The 22,976-nt window shown below is 35.9% G+C and overlaps 1 protein-coding gene across 5 annotated transcripts in view; it reads left to right on the top strand.

Annotated features, from left to right (window-relative positions):
• Positions 1–22,976, top strand: part of LOC127854804 (ras-associated and pleckstrin homology domains-containing protein 1-like) — a 143,949-nt gene that overhangs the window by 95,054 nt on the left and 25,919 nt on the right. For all 5 annotated transcript variants that reach the window (XM_052389851.1, XM_052389850.1, XM_052389853.1 and 2 more), the window contains 3 exons: positions 836–995; positions 2,598–2,719; positions 5,071–5,145. In XM_052389851.1, the coding sequence (XP_052245811.1) occupies positions 836–995; positions 2,598–2,719; positions 5,071–5,145 (357 nt within the window). The remainder of the gene's footprint in view (positions 1–835; positions 996–2,597; positions 2,720–5,070; positions 5,146–22,976) is intronic.

Here is a 22,976-nt window from a genome sequence, read left to right as displayed (position 1 = left end):
TAATTTCTGAAAGATAAATAATAAATGTCCCACTTTAATAAAGATTAAATATGAAAGAATTGCAAATAAATCTTCATTGAACATTTTAAACAGGATATCAGTGAACCTTTTGGATGCTCCCCTAAGATGCTGGGGGTCAATGCGTGTGTTAATTGTTACGATATGATTTATTATTTCCAAGGGCAATAACTCTCTGAAATTCACTGAAGCCAAAGAATGTTACATTAAGTGATGACTTAAGCCCTGTAGGAATATTGCTTGTAATATTTCATCAAAGTCGGACGATTCCATTGGTCTGACACAGATACCTTGAACTCATTAGAAATGGTTATATGCTAAATATCAAAGGGCAATAACTGCCTTACAAGGATGTGCATGTCAATCCTATCACCAAGCTTCCTATCAAGTTTCATCAAATTCAGATTTTTCGTGTCTGAGATCTTGTGCGGACATGAAAAGTGACGTATAATTATCAAAGAGCAATAACTTTTTATTTTAGAGCACATTTTTGGAAGATATAACTTATCTCAGGTATCCAATGCTAAGTAAAAAACTTAATTATTAAAAGACACAAAGTATTTATGGATATCTAAAGGAATATTAAATAGTACGAACCAATATTTGAAAGATTATTTGAAGGGTTCTGCAATTTAAAAATAAGGACATTAATTGAGGCCTTACCATGTCTCAAAATTTTGTATAGTGGAATTAACTTAATTTCATGCAAATTTGCATATTATTTTTTATGTTTATGAAGACAGAAACACAGCTGGAACATGTTCTTTGTATGAAGTAAGATAACGCATGATATTACTGCTGAACGCGCCTTTTTCAGTTGTTTGTGCGTGCGTTTGCCTGTGACGGCAGCAGCAAGAGCATCATGGTAGACGAGAAGATGAGCATACTGGAGGTGATAGCCACACTGGCAGACAAGAACCACGTGAGGCTTGACCTTGACCTGGCTGTGGTGGAGCACATGCCGGAACTCTTCATGGGTAAGAAGGGTTGTCACACTTTGGATTGTTTTTATGCCCCCCACCACTATAGTGGGGTACATATTGTTTTTGCCCTGTCTGTTGGTTTGCGTCAGACGTTAACATTTGCCATAACTTTTGCAATATTAAAGATAGCAACTTGATATTTAGCATGCATGTGTATCTCATGGAGCTGCACAGTTTGAGTGGTGAATGTCAAGGTCATCCTTTAAGGTCAAATATATGGGTCAAAATTGCTCATTCAATATACACTTTTGCAATATTGAAGATAGCAACTTGATATTTGGCATGCATTTGTATCTTATGGAGCTGCACATTTTGAGTGGTGAAAGGTCAAGGTCATCCTTCAAGGTCAAAGGTCAAATATATGGGTCAAAATTGCTTATTCAATATACACTTTTGCAATATTGAAGATAGCAACTTGATATTTGGCATGCATGTGTCTCATGGAGCTGCACATTTTGACTGGTGAAAGGTCAATGTCATCCTTCAAGGTCAAAGGTCAAATATATGGGGGGGACATAGTGTTTCACAAACACATCTTGTTTTTTAATGTTTTCTTTAATACTTCATGTACTGATGCTCATATTGTGCACATGTCAGAATTTGTCATGAATTAGCAGATGTGTCACACATTTGTTAGAATGTTTATTTAATAATAAATAGGCCGAGTTTCAATCTGGTTTGAAATGAGCCATAAAGTTACCATTCTTTAAGCCACATTTATTACTCTTTCTTGATGAAACTTTTTTAGAATGGTTATATCGACAATATGTAGGAGCAGTACAAGTTTGGGTCATTTGGGTTCAAAAACAAGGTCACTTAGTTTAATCTTTGAAAATCCTTGTTTTGACTCTAGAAGTGACATTAATGATTTAATCTTGATATATCTTTGCCATGTCACAATTTTTATCTTGACAATTTCTGATTTTAAGTAGATGAAGTACTAAGTCACCAGGTTAAATCTTGGAAAAACCTTGTCAATACTGAAAATTACTCAAGTGTGACTTACTTGGTGGCAATGTTTGTCTTTACCATATCTAGGCAAAAAAATTGTGGCATGAAATGAAACAAATGTAACTATATTAGCTGGTAAGGAGAGCTCTTGACTACAGATCAGAGGAAAGATGGTTTGATTCTTGGCCTGGTCACATCATTTGAATGGGAAGGGTTAGGAAGTTAGTTTGTTATTTGCATTATTATGCGCAAAAAGTTCTGGTAAAACAACCTGCCTAGGAACAGTGGAAGTAAGTTAAACTAACAGTCTTGATATGTGTCTTGTTCAGATAGAATTGGGCTTAGTGCATGTGCGTAAAGTGTTGTCCCAGATAAGCCTGTGCAGTTCGCACAGGCTAATCAGGGACGACACTTTTCGCTTTTATGGTAGTTTTAGTTTCAAAGAAGTCCCTCCTTACAGAAAATCAAGTTTAGGCGGAAAGCATCGTCCCTGATTAGCCTGTGTGGACTGCACAGGCTAATCTGGGACGACACTTTACGCACATGTATTATGCCCAGTTTTTTCAGAATGAGGCTCATATGACTGAAAGCATGAAAACAGAGCAAAAAATTTAAACAAACACAAATCAAATCTGTCTCCTACAGAGCGTGTGCTGGAAGACCATGATACCCTGGTAGAGAACATGGTGATGTGGACCCGCGATACCAAGAATCAGATCCTCTTTGAGACGAGACCGCTCAAGAATGACCTGTTCAAGTCTCCAGAGGTATAGTACAGTACTGGTTTTAACATAAGAGCTGTGTAATTCGAAAATGGGTCTTATGGCATAGGTGTCCATCGAAGACTAGCCTTTGCATCCAAATAAAAGTTATGCTAGGTTTTGTGGTGTCATTAGAGGACAGGGTAGCTCTTGATCAGACTGAGCAGATGCACAGGCTGGTAATGAGGTATGCTGGCCGCTAACTGTCCCACTTAGATATGAGTCGCATTCTGAGAAAACTGGGCTCAATGCATGTGCATAAAGTGTCATCCCAGATTAGCCTGTGCAGTCTGCACAGGCTAATCAGGGTCGACACTTTCTGCTTAAACTTGATTTTTGGTAAGGATGGACTTCCTTGAAACTTAAAATACCATAAAAGCGGAGTGTCGTTCCTGATTAGCCTGTGCGGACTGCACAGGCTAATCTGGGACGACACTTTACGCACTTGCATTATGCCCAGTTTTCTCAGAACGCGGCTCATATGTATTTTGACGAATTTGTAGTTTCTTTGAAAGATGATTTTAATTAAAGACCTTTCTTACTAGATTCAAGTTTTAAAGGCTTTATTTCCAACCCTTAGATACTGATGAGCAGCAAACAGCATAAAACCGGAACAGACTGCGAGTGACTGTTTGCACATAGCCATTGTCACTTTGCTTCTGAGAGGGAAAGGTTTAAGACTCATTTCTGCATGATGCGGCTAATAGTATTTCTCAGATAGAAAGTGTCTGATTTTAATGAGTGAAAAGAAGCTGGTTAGCTCAGTTGGTGGAGCACTGAACAGCAATTCCTAGGATCCCAGGTTCAATTCCCTACCCAATCACATAATTTGTGTACAGTTTAGTATTGAGAGTATTTCTAAGGCCATTTTTTTTCCTTTTCTCTGGTTCAAGTAGGGCAGTTGTCCAGTTACTGGCATAAGTAAGTGCTGTAAGTACTGGAAAACTAGCTAACTGGGTACCCAGGAGAAGTGTTAGTAGGTTAACTGGCCGCCAGGATGTGATGAAATACTGTTGAACATGGCATTATATTCCAAATAATGAAAACAAACAAAGCATCAGCCATTTTGGGGATCTTACAGTGATGATGCAGATTGTAAAACAAAATGCAAGCAAAAACAATCATTATGCAAGATTCAACTCTTTAGTTATGCTTTCCTTATGCACTTCGTTGTCCTGTCAAAATTACGTGTTAAGTCCCAAGCATTACATATTTCAGATAGGGGTTAAAATGATTTGTTCATCCATCATGTACCTTGCAACTAAACCATTATTGTTTATCCACTATTAACAGTATTGAAAATAAGAAAATAAAACAGTTTCATATTCACACAACTAAAATGTATAGAAAAGAACAAAATGACCTTGACAGAGCAGGTTCTGTCTCTAGTTGGATTCACTTTATTAGTTATGTACTTACCCCTGTGTCTGTCTAGCTATAAAGCATTGGAAAATTGATGCGTGTCTGCACTCTGCAGGTAACAGGGAGATATAGACCTGGTAACATAGATGTACATTCTGGTGTTAACTGGATTATTGAGTCAAACAAAAGTGTGTGTTTTTTTCTTTCAAATTTGGGTCTGGTAGAGGGACCCATTCGCGATGGAAAAAAGTATATTTTTCCCAAATAGTACCAATTTGTTTTTTAATAAGTGTAAACATGTCAATTATCTCCAACCCAGCTCCATAAGTTGAACCTTATTGAAATCACTGTTATTATCAATTTCAAAGTATTTGTAAGCATAAAATCAAGAACATTAATTTCCAAATTTTACTCAAAAGAATGCGATATTTCCCAATCCAAAGGGACCCTGACCCATTCCCATATTGGTGTAAAAAAACACAGCACATTTTTTTTTTATGTTCTTCAGTCACATCTGCAATTTTCTATTTTACAAAACACTAGGCATACAATGCTCAACTTACTTCTTTGAAGAAAACTATGAAGAAGTTAATAAGGCCTTTACTATATAATTTTCTTATTTTCAATATTTATTTTTTTTGGTCAAAAAATAATATTTACCTATTTCATAAATTCTATTTTTTGGGTTGAATTATTTTCATAAGTCTGCAATTTTGTTTCTTATTTTATAATTTTTTAAACACATAATAGATCATTTAATACAAAGGGTATACTTAACATCTTGGACCCCCAAAAATCACATTAATGTGAACTTCAATGTGACGTTATTTGTGTTTTTGTCAATTACATATTTATTATCAGTTTTTCAGAAGGGCTTTTGATAATAAGCCAACACAATTAAGTGTCTGCAAACCCAGGTTAAATACTGTAATTAAAATCCTTTGTTGTTCAGCCCTATAACTTTACCATTGCCAAGGTGACCTTTTTAATTTCAGCGCTATCTTCTTGTGGCCTCCTCTTCAGAGAAAGGGGCCTCTATGGACCCTAAACGAAGAGAGAACCTTATTCAGGTAAGCATAGCAGGCATACAACTTCAGGGCTTCCCCTGGCCCAAAAATTTTGTTAGCCAAATTTGCCTTGCTATGGCAAAATTCTTCTATTTTTTTTGGCTTTTTTAAGTTTTAGGCCACGACTTTTTTTTTTATTGGTTTACAAAAATTATTTTGAAAATGGTCCATCGGGCGGTCGAAAAAAAAAAACAAAAAAAAACATTGGAAAAAAAAGTTAATACTAATAACATCAGAACAAAGACAACATATCTTTTATAACCTTAACACAGAGACAAAAAATCAAATTATGCAATAAAACACATCTATATCTTCAAATGAAATGAGTCCTAAAAGCACCTTTTGTAACATCAGGCAATTTTAAACACTCCGTTACATGACATGCGTTCTTCTCCCATTAAAACGAAAAACTGCGCTTCATTTCCATAATTCGATGCGCACCATTACGCAATGCGATGCCCGTTGCATAAATCTTATATAAGATAAACTACTCATACACAAATTACCTGGTATGTGTTTGCTCTTACTCGACTTATGAGATCGTGCATGAAAAAAAATCGAGGTAGATCGATCCACAGGTGGTTAGCGTGTGGCTATGATATTAATTAGTGAAAACATCATTTTGAATGATAAATAATCATATTATAACGAAAAATTAACTTTTCTGAAAAAAAAAATATTTCACTATCAAATATATATATAACAAGGTATGCAACTCAAAATCAGCCCAAAACGGGGTGCATCGCTTTGAACAGCCATATCTTCATAAATTTTGCAGCGATTTTCACGATCTCGGTCTTATTCAACGCAGAAATGAATTTCCTTTCTGGAAATGTATATGTCTTGCAATATTTTAACAAATGCTGGGTCAACTTTTAAGAAATAACACGATACACAACACGCATGACCCAGTTGACAGTGATCATGCTGTCTTTAAGACTGAAATCTTCACGGAGTAAAGGGCAACTTCCCTACAAAGTTCATGTAGTTCGATACCATAATTCAATAAAACGTATGAAAAAACATTATTACCGTTCTTGTCGTTACATTCTGCATCAAGACTAACTGTCCAGCGCCGTTTGAAACCTTTGTTTACATACATTTCAACTAACTGACATTTTAAACATACGAGTGATTTCATTGGTCCAATGCGGAGGTGTGTCTTTACGACTGGAGATTTCATTCATAAAGAATACATGATCACTGTCAACTGGGTCATGCGTGTTGTGTATCGTGTTATTTCTTAAAAGTTGACCCAGCATTTGTAAAAATATTGCAAGACATATACATTTCCAGAAAGGAAATTCATTTCTGCGTTGAATAAGACCGAGATCGTGAAAATCGCTGCACAATTGATGAAGATATGGCTGTTCAAAGCGATGCACCCCGTTTTGGGGTGATTTTGAGTTGCATACCTTGTTATATATATATTTGATAGTGAAATTTTTTTTTCAGAAAAGTTAATTTTTCGTTATAATATGATTATTTATCATTCAAAATGATGTTTTCACTAATTAATATCATAGCCACACGCTAACCACCTGTGGATCGATCCATGCGTCGTCGCGGTAATGTTTGTCAAAGTTGTTGTTGTCATGAAAACTCGTTGATTTACAAAGCAAAACGTCTTATTTGAACTGACGCGAATTAATTTAATCATATTTGTCAACTTCGCTTTTGCTTTATTTTGATAATTTAATCCAAAGTTTAATGTTTACAGTTAGCAAGTGTTTTTGTTTACTGGAATTGTAAACAAGGAGTCAGTTAAAGTCTTCCGAAAATGTGCAGCCTGTGTGAATTGACAGTTTGACGTCATCAAAGGAAAGCCGCTTTCTGTCGGAAGCAATAAAGCGACAAATTTCGCGCCGAAAAAATTGGCTTCCTTTGTCTAGCAATCAACATGCCGAACCAATCGTGTTTGTTTCTCAATTGCAATCCTCCAATTTAATAAAAGCACGTGCATAGCACAGGTGGTTAGCGTGTGGCTATGATATTAATTAGTGAAAACATCATTTTGAATGATAAATAATCATATTATAACGAAAAATTAACTTTTCTGAAAAAAAATATTTCACTATCAAATATATATATAACAAGGTATGCAACTCAAAATCACCCCAAAACGGGGTGCATCGCTTTGAACAGCCATATCTTCATCAATTGTGCAGCGATTTTCACGATCTCGGTCTTATTCAACGCAGAAATGAATTTCCTTTCTGGAAATGTATATGTCTTGCAATATTTTTACAAATGCTGGGTCAACTTTTAAGAAATAACACGATACACAACACGCATGACCCAGTTGACAGTGATCATGTATTCTTTATAAATGAAATCTCCAGTCGTAAATACACACCTCCGCATTGGACCAATGAAATCACTCGTATGCTTAAAATGTCAGTTAGTTGAAATGTATGTAAACAAAGGTTTCAAACGGCGCTGGACAGTTAGTCTTGATGCAGAATGTAACGACAAGAACGGTAATAATGTTTTTTCATACGTTTTATTGAATTATGGTATCGAACTACATGAACTTTGTAGGGAAGTTGCCCTTTACTCCGTGAAGATTTCAGTCTTAAAGACAGCATGATCACTGTCAACTGGGTCATGCGTGTTGTGTATCGTGTTATTTCTTAAAAGTTGACCCAGCATTTGTTAAAATATTGCAAGACATATACATTTCCAGAAAGGAAATTCATTTCTGCGTTGAATAAGACCGAGATCGTGAAAATCGCTGCAAAATTTATGAAGATATGGCTGTTCAAAGCGATGCACCCCGTTTTGGGCTGATTTTGAGTTGCATACCTTGTTATATATATATTTGATAGTGAAATATTTTTTTTTTTCAGAAAAGTTAATTTTTCGTTATAATATGATTATTTATCATTCAAAATGATGTTTTCACTAATTAATATCATAGGCACACGCTAACCACCTGTGGTGCATAGCTCCGCCTTCGAATCTTTTGCAGAGAACGGAGGCGGAGTTTAACTGTTAATTGAGCAAGTGTTTTACGCAAGTTGAGTTCCGATTTGCCGAAATTACTCGGCCCTAAGCATTGAAACAAAATTCCTAAACACATATATCGTAAATAATGGCAGTGTTTTATTGGATTATTTATACTAATTATCAAATACTTTTTATCTACTATAATATCGGGTTTGTTTAATATAATTAACATGTTAAACAATATAGTTGCGTCACAGACTCGGAAATAAATTTTGATGGGGTCGACATTTTACTGACGCTGATTTTCTTATTGTCTGTAATTTTTACCCGAAATAAATTTTGAGAAGTGCCCATAAAAGGACTGGTACATAATGTGTCACATTGAAAAATATCCCGATCTCTGCAATATATGTGAACCAATCGGTGATTGTACGTACTTGATTTTATTCGCAACCGTACTCAAACCAGATCGATTTTTTTTCTCGTTTCGCTCGTTTTGCAGTGCGGTCGGGAATAAAATATTTAAAAAAAAGACGATTTTCCGATTTTATTTTTTTTCCCATTTTCCAAAAATTAGGGTCGGCGGTTTTGTAAACCAAGAAATATAAAAGTCGTGGCCTTAATGAAGAAAAATGTGTTGCCAAATAGAATTTTCTTTAGCCAAATAGGTCAATTTGTAGCCATTGGTTAATTTGGCGAATGGAAGAGTAAGCCCTGAACTTGAAGGACTGCATGTCTTCCAATGTAAAGTTTAATTCCATTTCATACACAGGCCATAAACACAGAGAACATATCTTACTTGCAGTAAAAAGTTTCAACTTTATGCTTGGGAATTCAAAACCATTAGTATTTTGGGTGTCCCACTTTATTAGAAAGAAAACTTTTTTTCACAAAGTTTCCTGATATTCAGAATCAACATGATGAATATTGCTTGCTAATAACAAAGGTACCACAATGTTACAAAAACAATCTGATAATCTTTAGTATGTGTAGACATAGATGCTACAGAAAATGTAGAATTCATGTTAAAAAGTAGCTTTCAAGGGAAACAATTCAAGCTTAAAACTATATTTTCTGTGGTAGTTTTCTCCCTTGCTGAAAATATTAAAATTTGTTTAGTTGTCTTTATAAATTTAAGGTTTTTGGAGTTCAAGTAAAATTTGTATGTAGCACATTGCCCAATTTACATAAAAATGGTTGTAAAATAATAATTTTTCCATAAAGTTGTAACATCTGCTATACATTATGATGTGCCAGCTTTAGCATTGATAGCTACTACTGATAGTGTTGATGCGTGCTGCAGTTGAGTGAGTCATTAATCAATACTGTATTGGATGCAGCCTCAGTAGGGAAAATACAAATGGGGAATATGATTTTAAAAAGACCAAGGAAAAAAAAGTAAAAAGTTGAATGAGTTATGAGTTAATGTGTTATGACTGTTTGTTTTATGTTCATATGAGCCTTGTTCTGAGAAAACTGGGCATAATGCATGTGTGTAAAGTGTCATCCCAGATTAGCCTGTGCATTCCGCACAGGCTAATCTGGGATGACACTTTCCGCCTAAACTTGATTTTCTGTAAGGAGGGACTTCCTTGAAACTAAAAATACCATAAAAGCGGAAAGTGTCGTCCCTCTCTGCACAGGCTAATCTGGGACGACACTTTACGCACATGCATTAAGCCCAATTTTCTCGACTCATATTGGTTACTTATAATAGCATAAGAAACAATTCAAAATGAGACTTGGAAGAGTCTGTTGAATTTCCAAAGTCATGTTACAGCCTCCAAGTATGTTCATGTTTGTAATTTACATAACATATTTATTATAAATGTGGAAACAAGGTATTATTGTTCCACAACTACAAAAGTGTTCAATCTCTACCTTAGACTAAACTTTAAATATTGACAAATGAGAAGGCTGGTACAATTTGAGGCAAGATACATTGGTTAATTAGTAATGAATACGACTAAAAGTAATATATTTTACAAGGACCTTTCAGTCTAATCTTCTGATACTAGACATACATTGTAAACATGACAACAAGATAATACAGATCTTAAAAGTCTAATCTTAGTGAATCTTAGTGAACTCAGGCCCTTTCCTCGCCATTTTGCGAAAAGTGCAATTATAGTTATATAGTTTGTTAGATGTAATTGAAATTAAATTGACATGAACTAATCATTAGACACTGCTCCACACTTTATTTTTATTTTCTTTTTTTGAAATTGGGAAACAAATTAAATTGGAATTTTTATAAAAAAATTGGGTTTGGGAATGCATTGGGTCTGTATAACTGACCTGTTGATACGCCAGGAAAAGGCCCGGAACTTGACCCACTGTGTAAACATGTCATTGACAACAAGATAATACAGATCTTTAGAGTCTTCTCTAAGTGTAGTGGACCTACTGAGTACAGTTGACTACTAGATAATAAAGATCTTGAGCGTCTAGTTCTTGTGAAATAGACCTACTGTGTAAACTTGATATAATTTAGATCTTTTTATAGTCTTTGTTAACTAGACCTACTGTGTAAACTTGATAGAATACAGATCTTAAGTGTATCATCTCTGTGAACTAGACCTACTGTGTAAACTTGATAGAATACAGCTCTTAAGTGTATAGTCTTAGTGAACTAGACCTACTGTGTAAACTTGATATAATACAGATCTTAAGTGTATAGTATCAGTGAACTAGACCTTCTATGTAAACTTGATAGAATGCAGATCTTAAGTGTATAGTCTCTGTGAACTAGACCTACTGTGTAAACTTGATAGAATACCTATCTTAAGTGTATAGTCTCAGTGAACTAGACCTACAATGTAAACTTGATAAAATACATATCTTAAGAGTATAGTCTCAGTGAACTAGACCTACTGTGTACACTTGATAGAATACAGATCTTAAGAGTATAGTCTCAGTGAACTAGACCTACTGTGTACACTTGATAGAATACCTATCTTAAGTGTATAGTCTCAGTGAACTAGACCTACTGTGTACACTTGATAGAATACCTATCTTAAGTGTATAGTCTCTGCAAACTAGACCTACTATGTAACCTTGATAGAATGCAGATCTAAAGTGTAAAGTCTCAGTGAACTAGACCTACTGTGTACACTTGAAAGAATACCTATCTTAAGTGTATAGTCTCAATGAACTAGACCTACTATGTAAACTTGATAGAATACAGATCTTAAGAGTATAGTCTCAGTGAACTAGACCTACTGTGTACACTTGATATAATACAGATCTTAAGTGTATAGTCTCAGTGAACTAGACCTACTGTGTACACTTGATATAATACAGAACTTAAGAGTATATTCTCAGTGAACTAGACCTACTGTGTACACTTGATAGAATACAGATCTTAAGTGTATAGTCTCAGTGAACTAGACCTACTGTCTACAGATCTTGAGAGTATAGTCTCTGTGAAATAGACCTACTGTGTACACTTGATAGAATACAGATCTTAAGTGTATAGTCTCTGCGAACTAGACCTACTATGTAAACTTGATAGAATACAGATCTTAAGTGTATAGTCTCAATGCACTAGACCTACTGTGTACACTTGATAGAATACAGATCTTAAGGGTATAGTCACGATGAACTAGACCTACTGTGTACACTTGATAGAATACAGATCTTAAGAGTATAGTCTCAGTGAACTAGACCTACTGTGTAAACTTGATAGAATACAGATCTTAAGTGTATAGTCTCAATGAACTAGACCTACTGTGTAAACTTGATAGAATACAGATCTTAAGTGTATAGTCTCAGTGAACTAGACCTACTGTGTAAACTTGATAGAATACAGATCTTAAGAGTATAGTCTCAGTGAACTAGACCTACTGTGTAAACTTGATAGAATACAGATCTTAAGAGTATAGTCTCAGTGAACTAGACCTACTGTGTAAACTTGATAGAATACAGATCTTAAGAGTATAGTCTCAGTGAACTAGACCTACTGTGTAAAACTTGATATAATGCAGATCTTAAGAGTATAGTCACGATGAACTAGACCTACTGTGTACACTTGATAGAATACAGATGTTAAGTGTATAGTCTCAGTGAACTAGACCTACTGTGTAAAACTTGATATAATGCAGATCTTAAGTGTATAGCCTCGATGAACTAGACCTACTGTGTAAACTTGACTACAAGATAATAGAGATCTGAAGAATCTAGTCATAGTAAACTAGATTAGTGAACTGTGTTAACATGACTTCTAGAGTCCAGTGTTAGTGCACTAGATCTATTGTCTAAAGTTGCCTACAAGATGATACAGAGTCTAGTCTTTGTGACCTATGCCTTTCGTTCCTTTACAAATGTTTTTTATGCAATAACCATTCTGCTGAGAATTTTTTTATGTCTTAATGCTTTCCCCATACATTTACACCAGGTCTATAAAATATTTCAAATTACTCATGAGTGTCACTTTTCATTAGCTGCAAAATAATATAACTGCAACATATGGCAGATTTGAAAACCAGTCTCTGCAAAAGTTGTGTGGCACAGATGGAGAAGTGAACAGCTAAACCAGTCCATGACAGGGGAATATATTGTGCATTTTAAACATTCAGAAATGTTGAATAAACATTTGAAAAGTCTGCGATTTTGGTCTGTGTGAAAGATAATTATTTGGTTTATAATTTCTTTAAAGAAATTTCAGTGCAGAAATTAGTGCTTAAGCCCGGTAACATTGAGTTAAAGTGATATTATGGGCATTTTTCACTGTTGAATTGAGCTGAAAAGAATTAACAGGTCAAAAGAATTAGTTAAAATGTGGTAACTGACTAATTATCTACAACTCATCTTGCTAGCAGTTGTTTATAAAAAATATATATTATATATAACATTTTTATATGACTCACCAAGTCCTCTAAGCCGAAATGATCCCTAAAACAAAATTGTGTCTTGTATGAACGAAGCTGCATGAAAACTACATTTAGACTCGCATTGTACATCAAATCATTTCTGTCGTCAGTTGTCAAAACGAATGTATGTTGATATTCAAATGGATTCTTTTTCTCTTTCCGGGATATTGTTTTAGTATGTTGATGCTGCATTAACAAATTTAAGTGTATATGAAGTGAAAACACCAAAAATAAACAATGGTTGCGATAGACACCTATGTATATACTGTTAGATGCCCATAATAATATCACTTTAAAGGGACTTGTTCATACAGTTTGGTATTTAATCATGTACAAACTTACTAATAAAACTTTAATATAAGGAATAGTTTTGATAAAAAGGACAAATGGTTCCCCATTCGTCTCTAAATTGAGACACTTGTCCAATGTTGGATGGGATATCTCTTTAAATAAAACAATTTTATGATTGAATCATTTGGGTTTATTGGCAAGCAAAAAACTCAACACTTTATTTGCTAATATATAAGGTCCAAACCTGGGTTTGGCAGTTAGGCTGAAAAATAATCAACCCACCCTTCTTTAGCATGGGTCACAGGAGGAAAAACAAAAGACATCTTTAATTTAGGCTTGGCTTGCTATTGTTTCATTTTTGAAGGAAATCATTAGCATTCCATTGCTGCTGGGTTTATACTGATTTATTTCCCAGAATGTTTTGGCTGTTTTGTGGTCTGCAAGATTTCCATGGAAATGCAGAGTGGGCTTGATAGCTTCTAATTAAACTGCATGATGGATAATAAGTTATTTTGATACATCCCTGCACAAGGTATTTGGATAGTACTGTAAACCCATTTATTTTCGTTGACATGTAATTTTGTGTTATTTAAATATAACAATTTTGTGGGCGATTGAAATTGTGGATTTCCTTTTTATTTGATAAATGAATTGCTAAGGATATTAGGCTAGTATTCCATCTATCCGCATCCGTATCCGCAAAATCATAATACAGACGCTATATTCCATTTATCTGCATACATCGAACATATCTTGCTTTATTATATATATAATTATATTTTTTTTATATATTTAAATTTATAATTTTGATTATTATGATGGAGAAACGTGAATTTAAGTAGATATAAAGTACAAATCATCATTCTGTCTGTAAAAGAATGCAAATGGTATTACTAATTCTAGTGCCTTGGCTATGCTTTAATTTCCAAACATTTGTGGTGAAATCAGAGTCCCGATTTGCAGAACTGCGTTGGTTGTATAATTCAGGGTAATTGTTCATGAATTTGATTAGTTTTCAGTTGATTTTTGAGATGACAGCTCACCTCATCGTGCTAAATGCCGTCCGTATCTTGTCCGCATCCGCATTAGAATGCTCACTTGAGCGTTCTTTTGCGGACGCCTATTGCTGGTGCGGATATGCGGATGCGGATGAATGGAATAAGCGCAGTGCATTTCAACTAGTTCTATTTTTTTGCGGATACGGATGCGAATACGGACAGATGGAATACCAGCCTAATACTATGTTTGTTACACATAAGGGTGTAAAAGGGATGTAGACTGCGAAAAGTGTTCCCCATAAGTGATGTGTCAATTAGGCAAAAAAAGCCTTCTATACAAACACAGTAGGATACTGTAGAAGATTGCAAAATGTAAATTAAGCAGTGGACCCCCAATAAACAGTTGCAAAATATAAATGCATGTTCAAAACAACAAAGCCAGTTAACCCTTACAATGCGGGAACGGAATTTTGAAGGCCTTTGCAAACAGTTTGGATCCAGATGAGACGCCACAGAACGTGGCGTCTCATCTGGATCCAAACTGTTTGCTACACTGTAACTCCAATATAAAGCGCTCCGTTATAACGCTGAATCCAATATAACGCTGAGGTTGCTTGGATCCCATTTTATCTCCAACCTTCCATTTGATTTCTGATTCAAATCCGTATTATGCAACTTCATGTATTTTCAGACAATTCAAAGATGGCGGCAATCACAGTCATGTTGATTGCTTTATTCAACCGTCCGTTGAACCGATTATAATCGCCTCGAGGTTAAACAACACCGACAGCTAATTGGTGTTAATCTGTTGTGTAATGTCAATAAAGGTGTGAAAAACTCGCGTGTCAGTGTTTATTACATGTATTCCTCATCAGAGCGGTTCAGTGCGATAATTTCCATAAGTTAAGTGCAAGCGGGATAGTTATACAATTCAAGTAATTCAAAACGATTGAAACATTCTTACTTTGATATGGTTGCAGTTTGACTATATTAAATGAGCGGCTGTGAAATATACTGCCTACTGTATAAAACAACTTTTTCTGTCATTTCATTATCATTCTAGTATTATGTCATTTAATCTTTCAGTTCGTGTATAAGAAATTAAATAATGCAGACGATTTATTTACATGCGAACGCAGTGTACCGGCAATTGTTAACAGTTTCACTTTCATTTTCGCGCGGTATCAGAAAGTTCCCGGGAAACACGTTTTTTGCATGCATATGACACAATAAAACAATTTTTTGTACATGAGTCGTATTGCATTCAATCTAAATTTAAAGTCGCTCGTCCAATGAAAGCTCTGCCCCATAATGCACTGTACTCTACATTTCTGAAAATTGCATATATGCGTACGGTTGTGTTTACAAATTTCTTAAACATATATCGTCATTAATGTTCAAGATTATTATTTTTTAAGTGATGTTGCAATTTTATTGGATTATCGGATAAATGTGCACATAAGAAACGCGGTATGTATACTGTTATCGATACGATTCGGTTTATATGCATGTATTTGCGTCAACACAGCATGGCAATATACATGACCTATATTATAGGCTATTCTATACCTGTTTTTTTTTATAGCGCCCTGCAGTAAATGAGCTCAAAACCTATAACGCGGATCCGTTATAACGCTGTTTCGCGGCTTGGACCCCATTGACCGCGCTATATTGGAGTTACAGTGTATTCTGATAGTAATTTTTGAAAATTTTTCGAAGAAATGCTAATTGTAGAAATTCAGCAGACGACATTTTAGCAGACGATAAATTTCCCAGCATGCAAAGGGTCAAGAAGTGGCAATCAAGTGCAATTATAAACACACTTTTATTAATTTAACATCACTAAGTACCAATTAACGAAGGTCCAAATGCAAGACATTTTTTTATTAATGCCGCACTGAATTTTCACTTCAAATGTTACACGAAATACACGAAAATTAAAATCCTACAAATAATACTCGTTTAACAGTATTTTTGGAGGCACAGTGAATACATGTGGATATAAAAAGAAATGAGTGTATGGGGTGGGGGTCTGTGGTTGTGTTGTACCAATTATGTTACTTTTACTCCTAAATTGCCCCCTGTAAAGTATGCTTGCCATTTTGTTCATGATCAAGACAATATTTTGGGAACTCCATCAGATTGTAACTTAGTAAGGTTGAACACAAAAACTTGTCAGTGAACTCTTATTTTGCTTACTGCAGTTTGTTTTCAGAGGGTACAAAAAGACCTTCACTGCCCATGAAAGTCTCCATTCAAAATGTTACTTTAAGTAACTGTGAACATTAAAATTGTATTAACTCATAAAGTTATTTTTGTACAGGATTGTCTTGAGGTCAAATTGTTCAAATTATCTAAACTTGCTTCACTCCAGGGGTCATCAATTTCACAAAGTATGTTCAGCGAATACATTTTAAAATCTTCTTGTCTGACAGTATAAGGTCCAAGGCTTTCATATTTGGTATGTAGCATCATCTAGAGGTCCTCTGTTCATTCAAATTATGCCTGGGGTAAAAACTGGCCCCGCCCAAGGGGTCGGTAGTTTTTAAATAGAGTGATAAAGAAATATCTTTAAAAATCTTCTTGTCTAATACCCCAAAGCTCATGGCTTTCATATTTGGAATTTGATATCATTGTGAGGTCCTCTAAAATATTGTTTAAATAATGCATCTGGGGGTCAAAACTTACCCTGGAAAACCAAGAATTATATTAAAACAAAAAATATCAAACTATCATCTATGAAAAACACACAATTTTGTAAAAGATACTTAAAAACTGTTCATTTACAATTTTGTTTTTTGTTTTAAATGTCAAAAAAAAAAAATATTTGAAGAAATTGATAAAATTAAATTGGTAAAATTTAATGGTCATAGCCTAACTTTAAGGACATGAGGTCTGTCAAAACCAGCAGACGATCTTCTATAAATAGATTTTCCCTGGGATGCTTTTCTTTTGTCGGATTCGCCTCCCTTGAATTTCCCTATCTAAAGGAATACAGACGATTCTGCATTTGATTTTCATGTTTCCGCAACATAGGATTATTAACAAAGGATTTAAAAGCCAGCTCAGTGAATAGCCTCATGTGTTATGATTGTTAAGCTATTGCTGGGATAATTTTGTGTTATTTTTTCAATAAAAAATGTAAATATAAAAAATTGAGTCAGTGAATAGAGTTTTGAATCAAGTTGAGAGTTGATATGATAGTTTGTTGTGACCATACATTTTATGTGTTGGAAGTAGATTTTATCAAAGTTGCTTTGTGTTGTGCCTTTACTTTCCATGCTGATTCATCCATGAGGGGGGTGTAATTCTGTGGTTGCCGTGGAAACTGAATTTTTTGTATGTTGTCTTTCTGGATTATGTTCTCATTGAAAGAATTAACTGAAGATTTTATATTTTGGAAGAAAACTGCCGTACGTTCCATCAGAAGATAACATAGGTCGGTATACATTGTATTGTTTGTTTTTATTTGTCAGTATGTTAAAACTGCTTGGTAACAGATAGGGATCTTCTGCATTTAAAAACTGAAGTAGGAATTAATGCACTGTCAAAGAAGATATCTCATACTAAATATTTGATTGTAAATCCCCTGGTTCATTTAAGTGTTTGTTTCTTATCAGAAACTGTTATAAAGTCACTCAGTATTTGAAACAAGAAATATCTTTTAAAAAAGATATACGGCGTTGATTGTGGTCGATGTTTATGAACGATCAAAAGTTATCTCTATGAGATAAAAAGTAGCGGATGCCTTTTTTCTGCGCAGTTGTTAGCTACATCATAAGCAAATCAATTACGGGGTGTTGCGCCAGATTTCGTGGCTTATTTTGCTTTATGTGATATTATTACTCAGATATCTATATTTACAGAATAGAAAAACACAAGAAACATGAAAATAAACGAGTGCATATAGGTCAGCCGGCAATACTCGAATCTTATTTAATTGCATAATTATAGTATAGCGAATTATTGTGGTCATGCTTAATAAACTGGTCTAAATGGATAAATATTTCTAATTAATTTTATCAAAATCGGTCCTAATCATGCAAATTTTGAAACCATATTAAAAATCGATGATTGACATACCACAATGATATCGCCGAATATCTTTATTTAGTATCTTTCTGATCAAAACAGACTTCAAGTGCACAAAGTTTACGAGACGGCGTTTATATAAAGATTTCTGCAACTGACCGCAAACTGACCTTGATACCTTGCGGTTTGGAATGCAATGCATTACAGTCACTACGTTATTGTCAGTAAGACACAATGATCGCAACCCCTTTTGCGAACTCCGGTGATGAACTGTATATAAACTCTGACTTTCACAAAATGACCGCGTATTGACCCGAAACATCGCGGGTTGAAATGCAATGCAAGTAAGTACTAGATATGACAACATAGCCTTTAGTTAAACGCTTTTGCGCTGGTAATTCTCTGAAAATAAAAGGTGAACGCACAAACTGTATTTATGTCGAAAATTGATTGTAAAACTGTTCTATCTATTGGGCCTTTTCATTAGAGATAAAATTGTTTCATGCAGTAAAACAGTGTTACAAAGACGCGGATATGTTTCCAATGTTCTGGTGTTATACTCAAATCAGCCAATGGAATAAATGAAGTGTATTCATTTGTACCTAGCCGCGGGAAATTTTATTTGAGTATTATTGGACACTTACAAAGGTCAAGTCAGGGTGAAAAGCTGGCTTATTCAGCTTACGCCGAAAAATAATGGATCAGAACAATTCTATATTTAGCTATATTTCCACAATTGTAAAGTGAGAACCTGTTTATGTAAGCTTGATATGCTCAAAAGCTAGATGCATACTTAATCAGTTTGAGTCTCTTTTCTGGGTAGTACCAGTACATGGGTTTGAAGTATTGTGAGCTTTTGATTACATGTCATCTAAGGTTGAGACTTTCATATGCATAATTATATAAGCAAACTAATTGTGATCAGCAAACTGGACATTTTGTACAGTAATTTAATAATATTAAATAGTAGTATTATTTAAACTGTTGGTAAATAACTGATGAATTAATTGCCTTAACTTGTCAGTATTTTAATGAAGTTTTTAAATCAAGAATGTTACAATTAAAACAAGATAGTTGTCATTCTTTAAAAACTCTCATGTATAGTGCCATTAATTACACTGTCTTGCTAAAAAAGGTGAAAACATGCTTTATCATGATGCAGATAGCAGCCATTGTTTTTATGTTCTTTGCCAAATCATTAAGTATAAGTGCCATTAATTTTCCATCAACATGTGCTACACCTGTCTGGCTATGTCTGGGGAAACACCACCCTTAATTAGCAGTATGAGCCACACCAGAGGAGTGGTGCTGCAACAGAGGTACTGGTGTTTGGACTCCTTTGGGAAATCAGGGGTACATTGATGTATGGGCCCAGTTGCTCATTACTTTACTGGCCAGTTGAGGTCACAGTCTGTTAAGTTAACAACCATTTAAATTAATTTTGAAAGCAATATTATCATCAAACTTTTCTAAATTGTTTGAATTATTTGGGAAAACAAAGTCTTAACAATATACACATATATTGAAGGGGTAAAAATTAAGTCAAATACAAAACTTGATCCAAAAATGAATGGCTGTGATGCCAGGATTAAGTGGGGTAGATTGATGTCTTGTGTTTAAGGATGAAGATTGAGTTCTAAGATTAAGTGGGTACATTGTGCTCTGTGGATTTAGAGGGAACACTGAGGTCTTGGTATAAGGTGTGATACATTGAGGCCTGGGGATTTAAAGGGTACATTGAGGTCTGGGGATCTAGAGGGTACATTGAGGCCTGGGGATTTAGAGGGTACATTGAGGTCTTGGTATAAAGTGTGATACATTGAGGTCTGGGGATTTAGAGGGAACATTGAGGTCTTGGTATAAGGTGTGATACATTAAGGCCTGGGGATTTAAAGGGTACATTGAGGCCTGGGGATTTAGAGGATACATTGAGGTCTTGGTATAAAGTGTGATACATTGAGGTCTGGGGATTTAGAGGGAACATTGAGGTCTTGGTATTAAGTGTGATACATTAGGGCCTGGGGATTTATAGGGTACATTAAGACTGGGGGATTTAGAGGGAACATTGAGGTCTGGGAATCTATGGGGTACATTGAGGTCTGGGATCTATGGGGTACATTGAGGTCTGGGATCTATGGGGAACATTTAGGTCTGAGGATTTAGGGGGAACATTGAGGCCTGGGGATTTAGAGGGAACATTGAGGCCTGGGGATTTATAGGGTACATTTAGACTGGGGGATTTAGAGGGAACATTGAGGTCTGGGATCTATGGGGAACATTGAGGTCTGGGGATTTATAGGGTACATTCAGACTGGGGGATTTAGAGGGAACATTGAGGTCTGGGAATCTATGGGTACATTGAGGCCAGGAGATTTAGAGGGTACATTGAGGTCTGGGATCTATGGGGTACATTGAGGTCTGGGATCTATGGGGTACATTGAGGTCTGGGATCTATGGGGAACATTGAGGTCTGGGGATTTATAGGGTACATTTAGACTGGGGGATTTAGAGGGAACATTGAGGTCTGGGATCTATGGGGAACATTTAGGTCTGAGGATTTAGGGGGAACATTGAGGCCTGGGGATTTAGAGGGAACATTGAGGCCTGGGGATTTAGAGGGAACATTGAGGCCTGGTGCTTTAGAGGGAACATTGAGGCCTGGTGCTTTAGAGGGAACATTTAGGCCTGGTGCTTTAGAGGGAACATTGAGGCCTGGGGATTTAGAGGGAACATTGAGGCCTGGGGATTTAGAGGGAACATTGAGGCCTGGTGCTTTAGAGGGAACATTGAGGCCTGGGGATTTAGAGGGAACATTGAGGCCTGGGGATTTAGAGGGAACATTGAGGCCTGGTGCTTTAGAGGGAACATTGAGGCCTGGGGATTTAGAGGGAACATTGAGGCCTGGGGATTAAGAGGGAACATTGAGGCCTGGTGCTTTAGAGGGAACATTGAGGCCTGGGATTTAGAGGGAACATTGAGGCCTGGGGATTTAGAGGGAACCTTGAGGCCTGGTGCTTTAGAGGGAACATTGAGGCCTGGGATTTAGAGGAAACATTGAGGCCTGGGGATTAAGGGGGTAAATTAAGGCCTAGTGATTTAGAGGGTAAATTGAGCAGTTTTCTCTGGAAGCACAGGCAGCCGGCAATTTCACCGGTTACATTCAATCAAGATGCTGGCTACCTTCCCAAAAATATTAATTGAAAAGGTGCAAATACACCCGTTGTATTGCTAAGCAGCCGGCTACTTTGAAAATATAACTGGCTTTTCAAATTTTTCTGGAGAACACTCAGCATGGATTGATGTCGGGTATATTGCCTTTCATATGACTTCAAATGTCAAGGTCACTCTTAAAGGTCAAAAGTCAAATAAACGTATCAAAAGCACGTGTCTGGTTCATTTCAGTCTACCAATTGTTCTGTTACTTGCTTACTTAGCCTTTCATTAGTTAATGTCTCCAACACTTTGTCTTAGTGACATCAGGTTAGCCCTTAAGGACCACCATGGCCATCTTGTTATGAAAAGTTTTCTCATACATGCAATTTTCATGAGTTTTAAGCCAGAAAACTGTATGAATGACACGACTATACCTGTAAAGATAACAATATTCACAAAAAATGAAGTATTGGTCATGTTGTTTTGCCAATTAAGCTGCTTAATTTGGTTGCGACCACTTGATTATTGAATGCCCAACAATTGAAATGTGCACACTGCACTAGAGTCAGCTGATACTACTTCACAGCTTTTCTTGAGGCACGAAAGATTGAATGTTTCCATGAATCCATGTTGCATGCTTTTGTATTAATTGTTTACTCTGTTTTTTTCAAGTTTAAATGTAAAATTTAGTTTTAAACTATGTTTTATTGCTTGATTCCAATAATAGCCCTAGTCTTTATAAGATGCGCTAAAATCTGTTTCCTGAGTTGAAGCAGATATTGGATTAGTATTGTGAACACCTCCTGAGTTTGTATTAAAGTCTTGACCTTCTGATAGCTAAGGGGATACCATATCAACTCCAGAGTGGGTATTGAACTCTGGACCTCTTGAAAGCTATGTTGACACCATATGCCACTGCAATTCAGCATGTAGAAAATGTAAGATTGTGATTTTTCATAAAACTAATGATTATGCATGAATTTTCTTCCAAGGATGACATATCATTTATCTGCAAGTGTGTTGCTCCAAGAATAACACATAATAAACAAGTGTTGGCCTAATGTTTGACAAGTGTCAAAATGCTTTACATTTGTAGCGCGAGCCGCCGACTACCTGAGGCCGCCACCGAGCGCTAATTGCGCGGCCTCACAACGACGATGTGCCTTCCGAAACCCTCGGAAGGCCGATTACAAATAACAATTAATAAAAACCAATTTTTCTCAGGCTACCTGCCTTATGATTGGAAAATGAAGAGTAATTGAGTCGCCTTAAATATATACAATGCGACCAAAAGAGGGGAATCGATGCCTTCGACCGATTTCATGAGGCCGCCACCGAGCGCTATGTGCGCGGCCTCACAATGCCGATGTTCCTTCCACGAATCCTCCGGCTTCCGTGAAGCTACATGTCACCGCCTCCGTGAGGCTACTGGCTTCCGCGAAGACACTGGCTCACGTCACCCCAAGGCCTTAGGTGAAGCTTCCGTCACTGCCTTGTACGACGTCCGTAGATTCCAACCCTCTGAAGACCCTCTCCAAGA

The sequence above is a fragment of the Dreissena polymorpha genome, chromosome 13, assembly GCF_020536995.1.
Source record: "Dreissena polymorpha isolate Duluth1 chromosome 13, UMN_Dpol_1.0, whole genome shotgun sequence".
Classification (NCBI taxonomy): domain Eukaryota; kingdom Metazoa; phylum Mollusca; class Bivalvia; order Myida; family Dreissenidae; genus Dreissena; species Dreissena polymorpha.
Note: the sequence above shows the minus strand (reverse complement) of the source record. Positions and strands in the feature narration are given on the sequence as shown.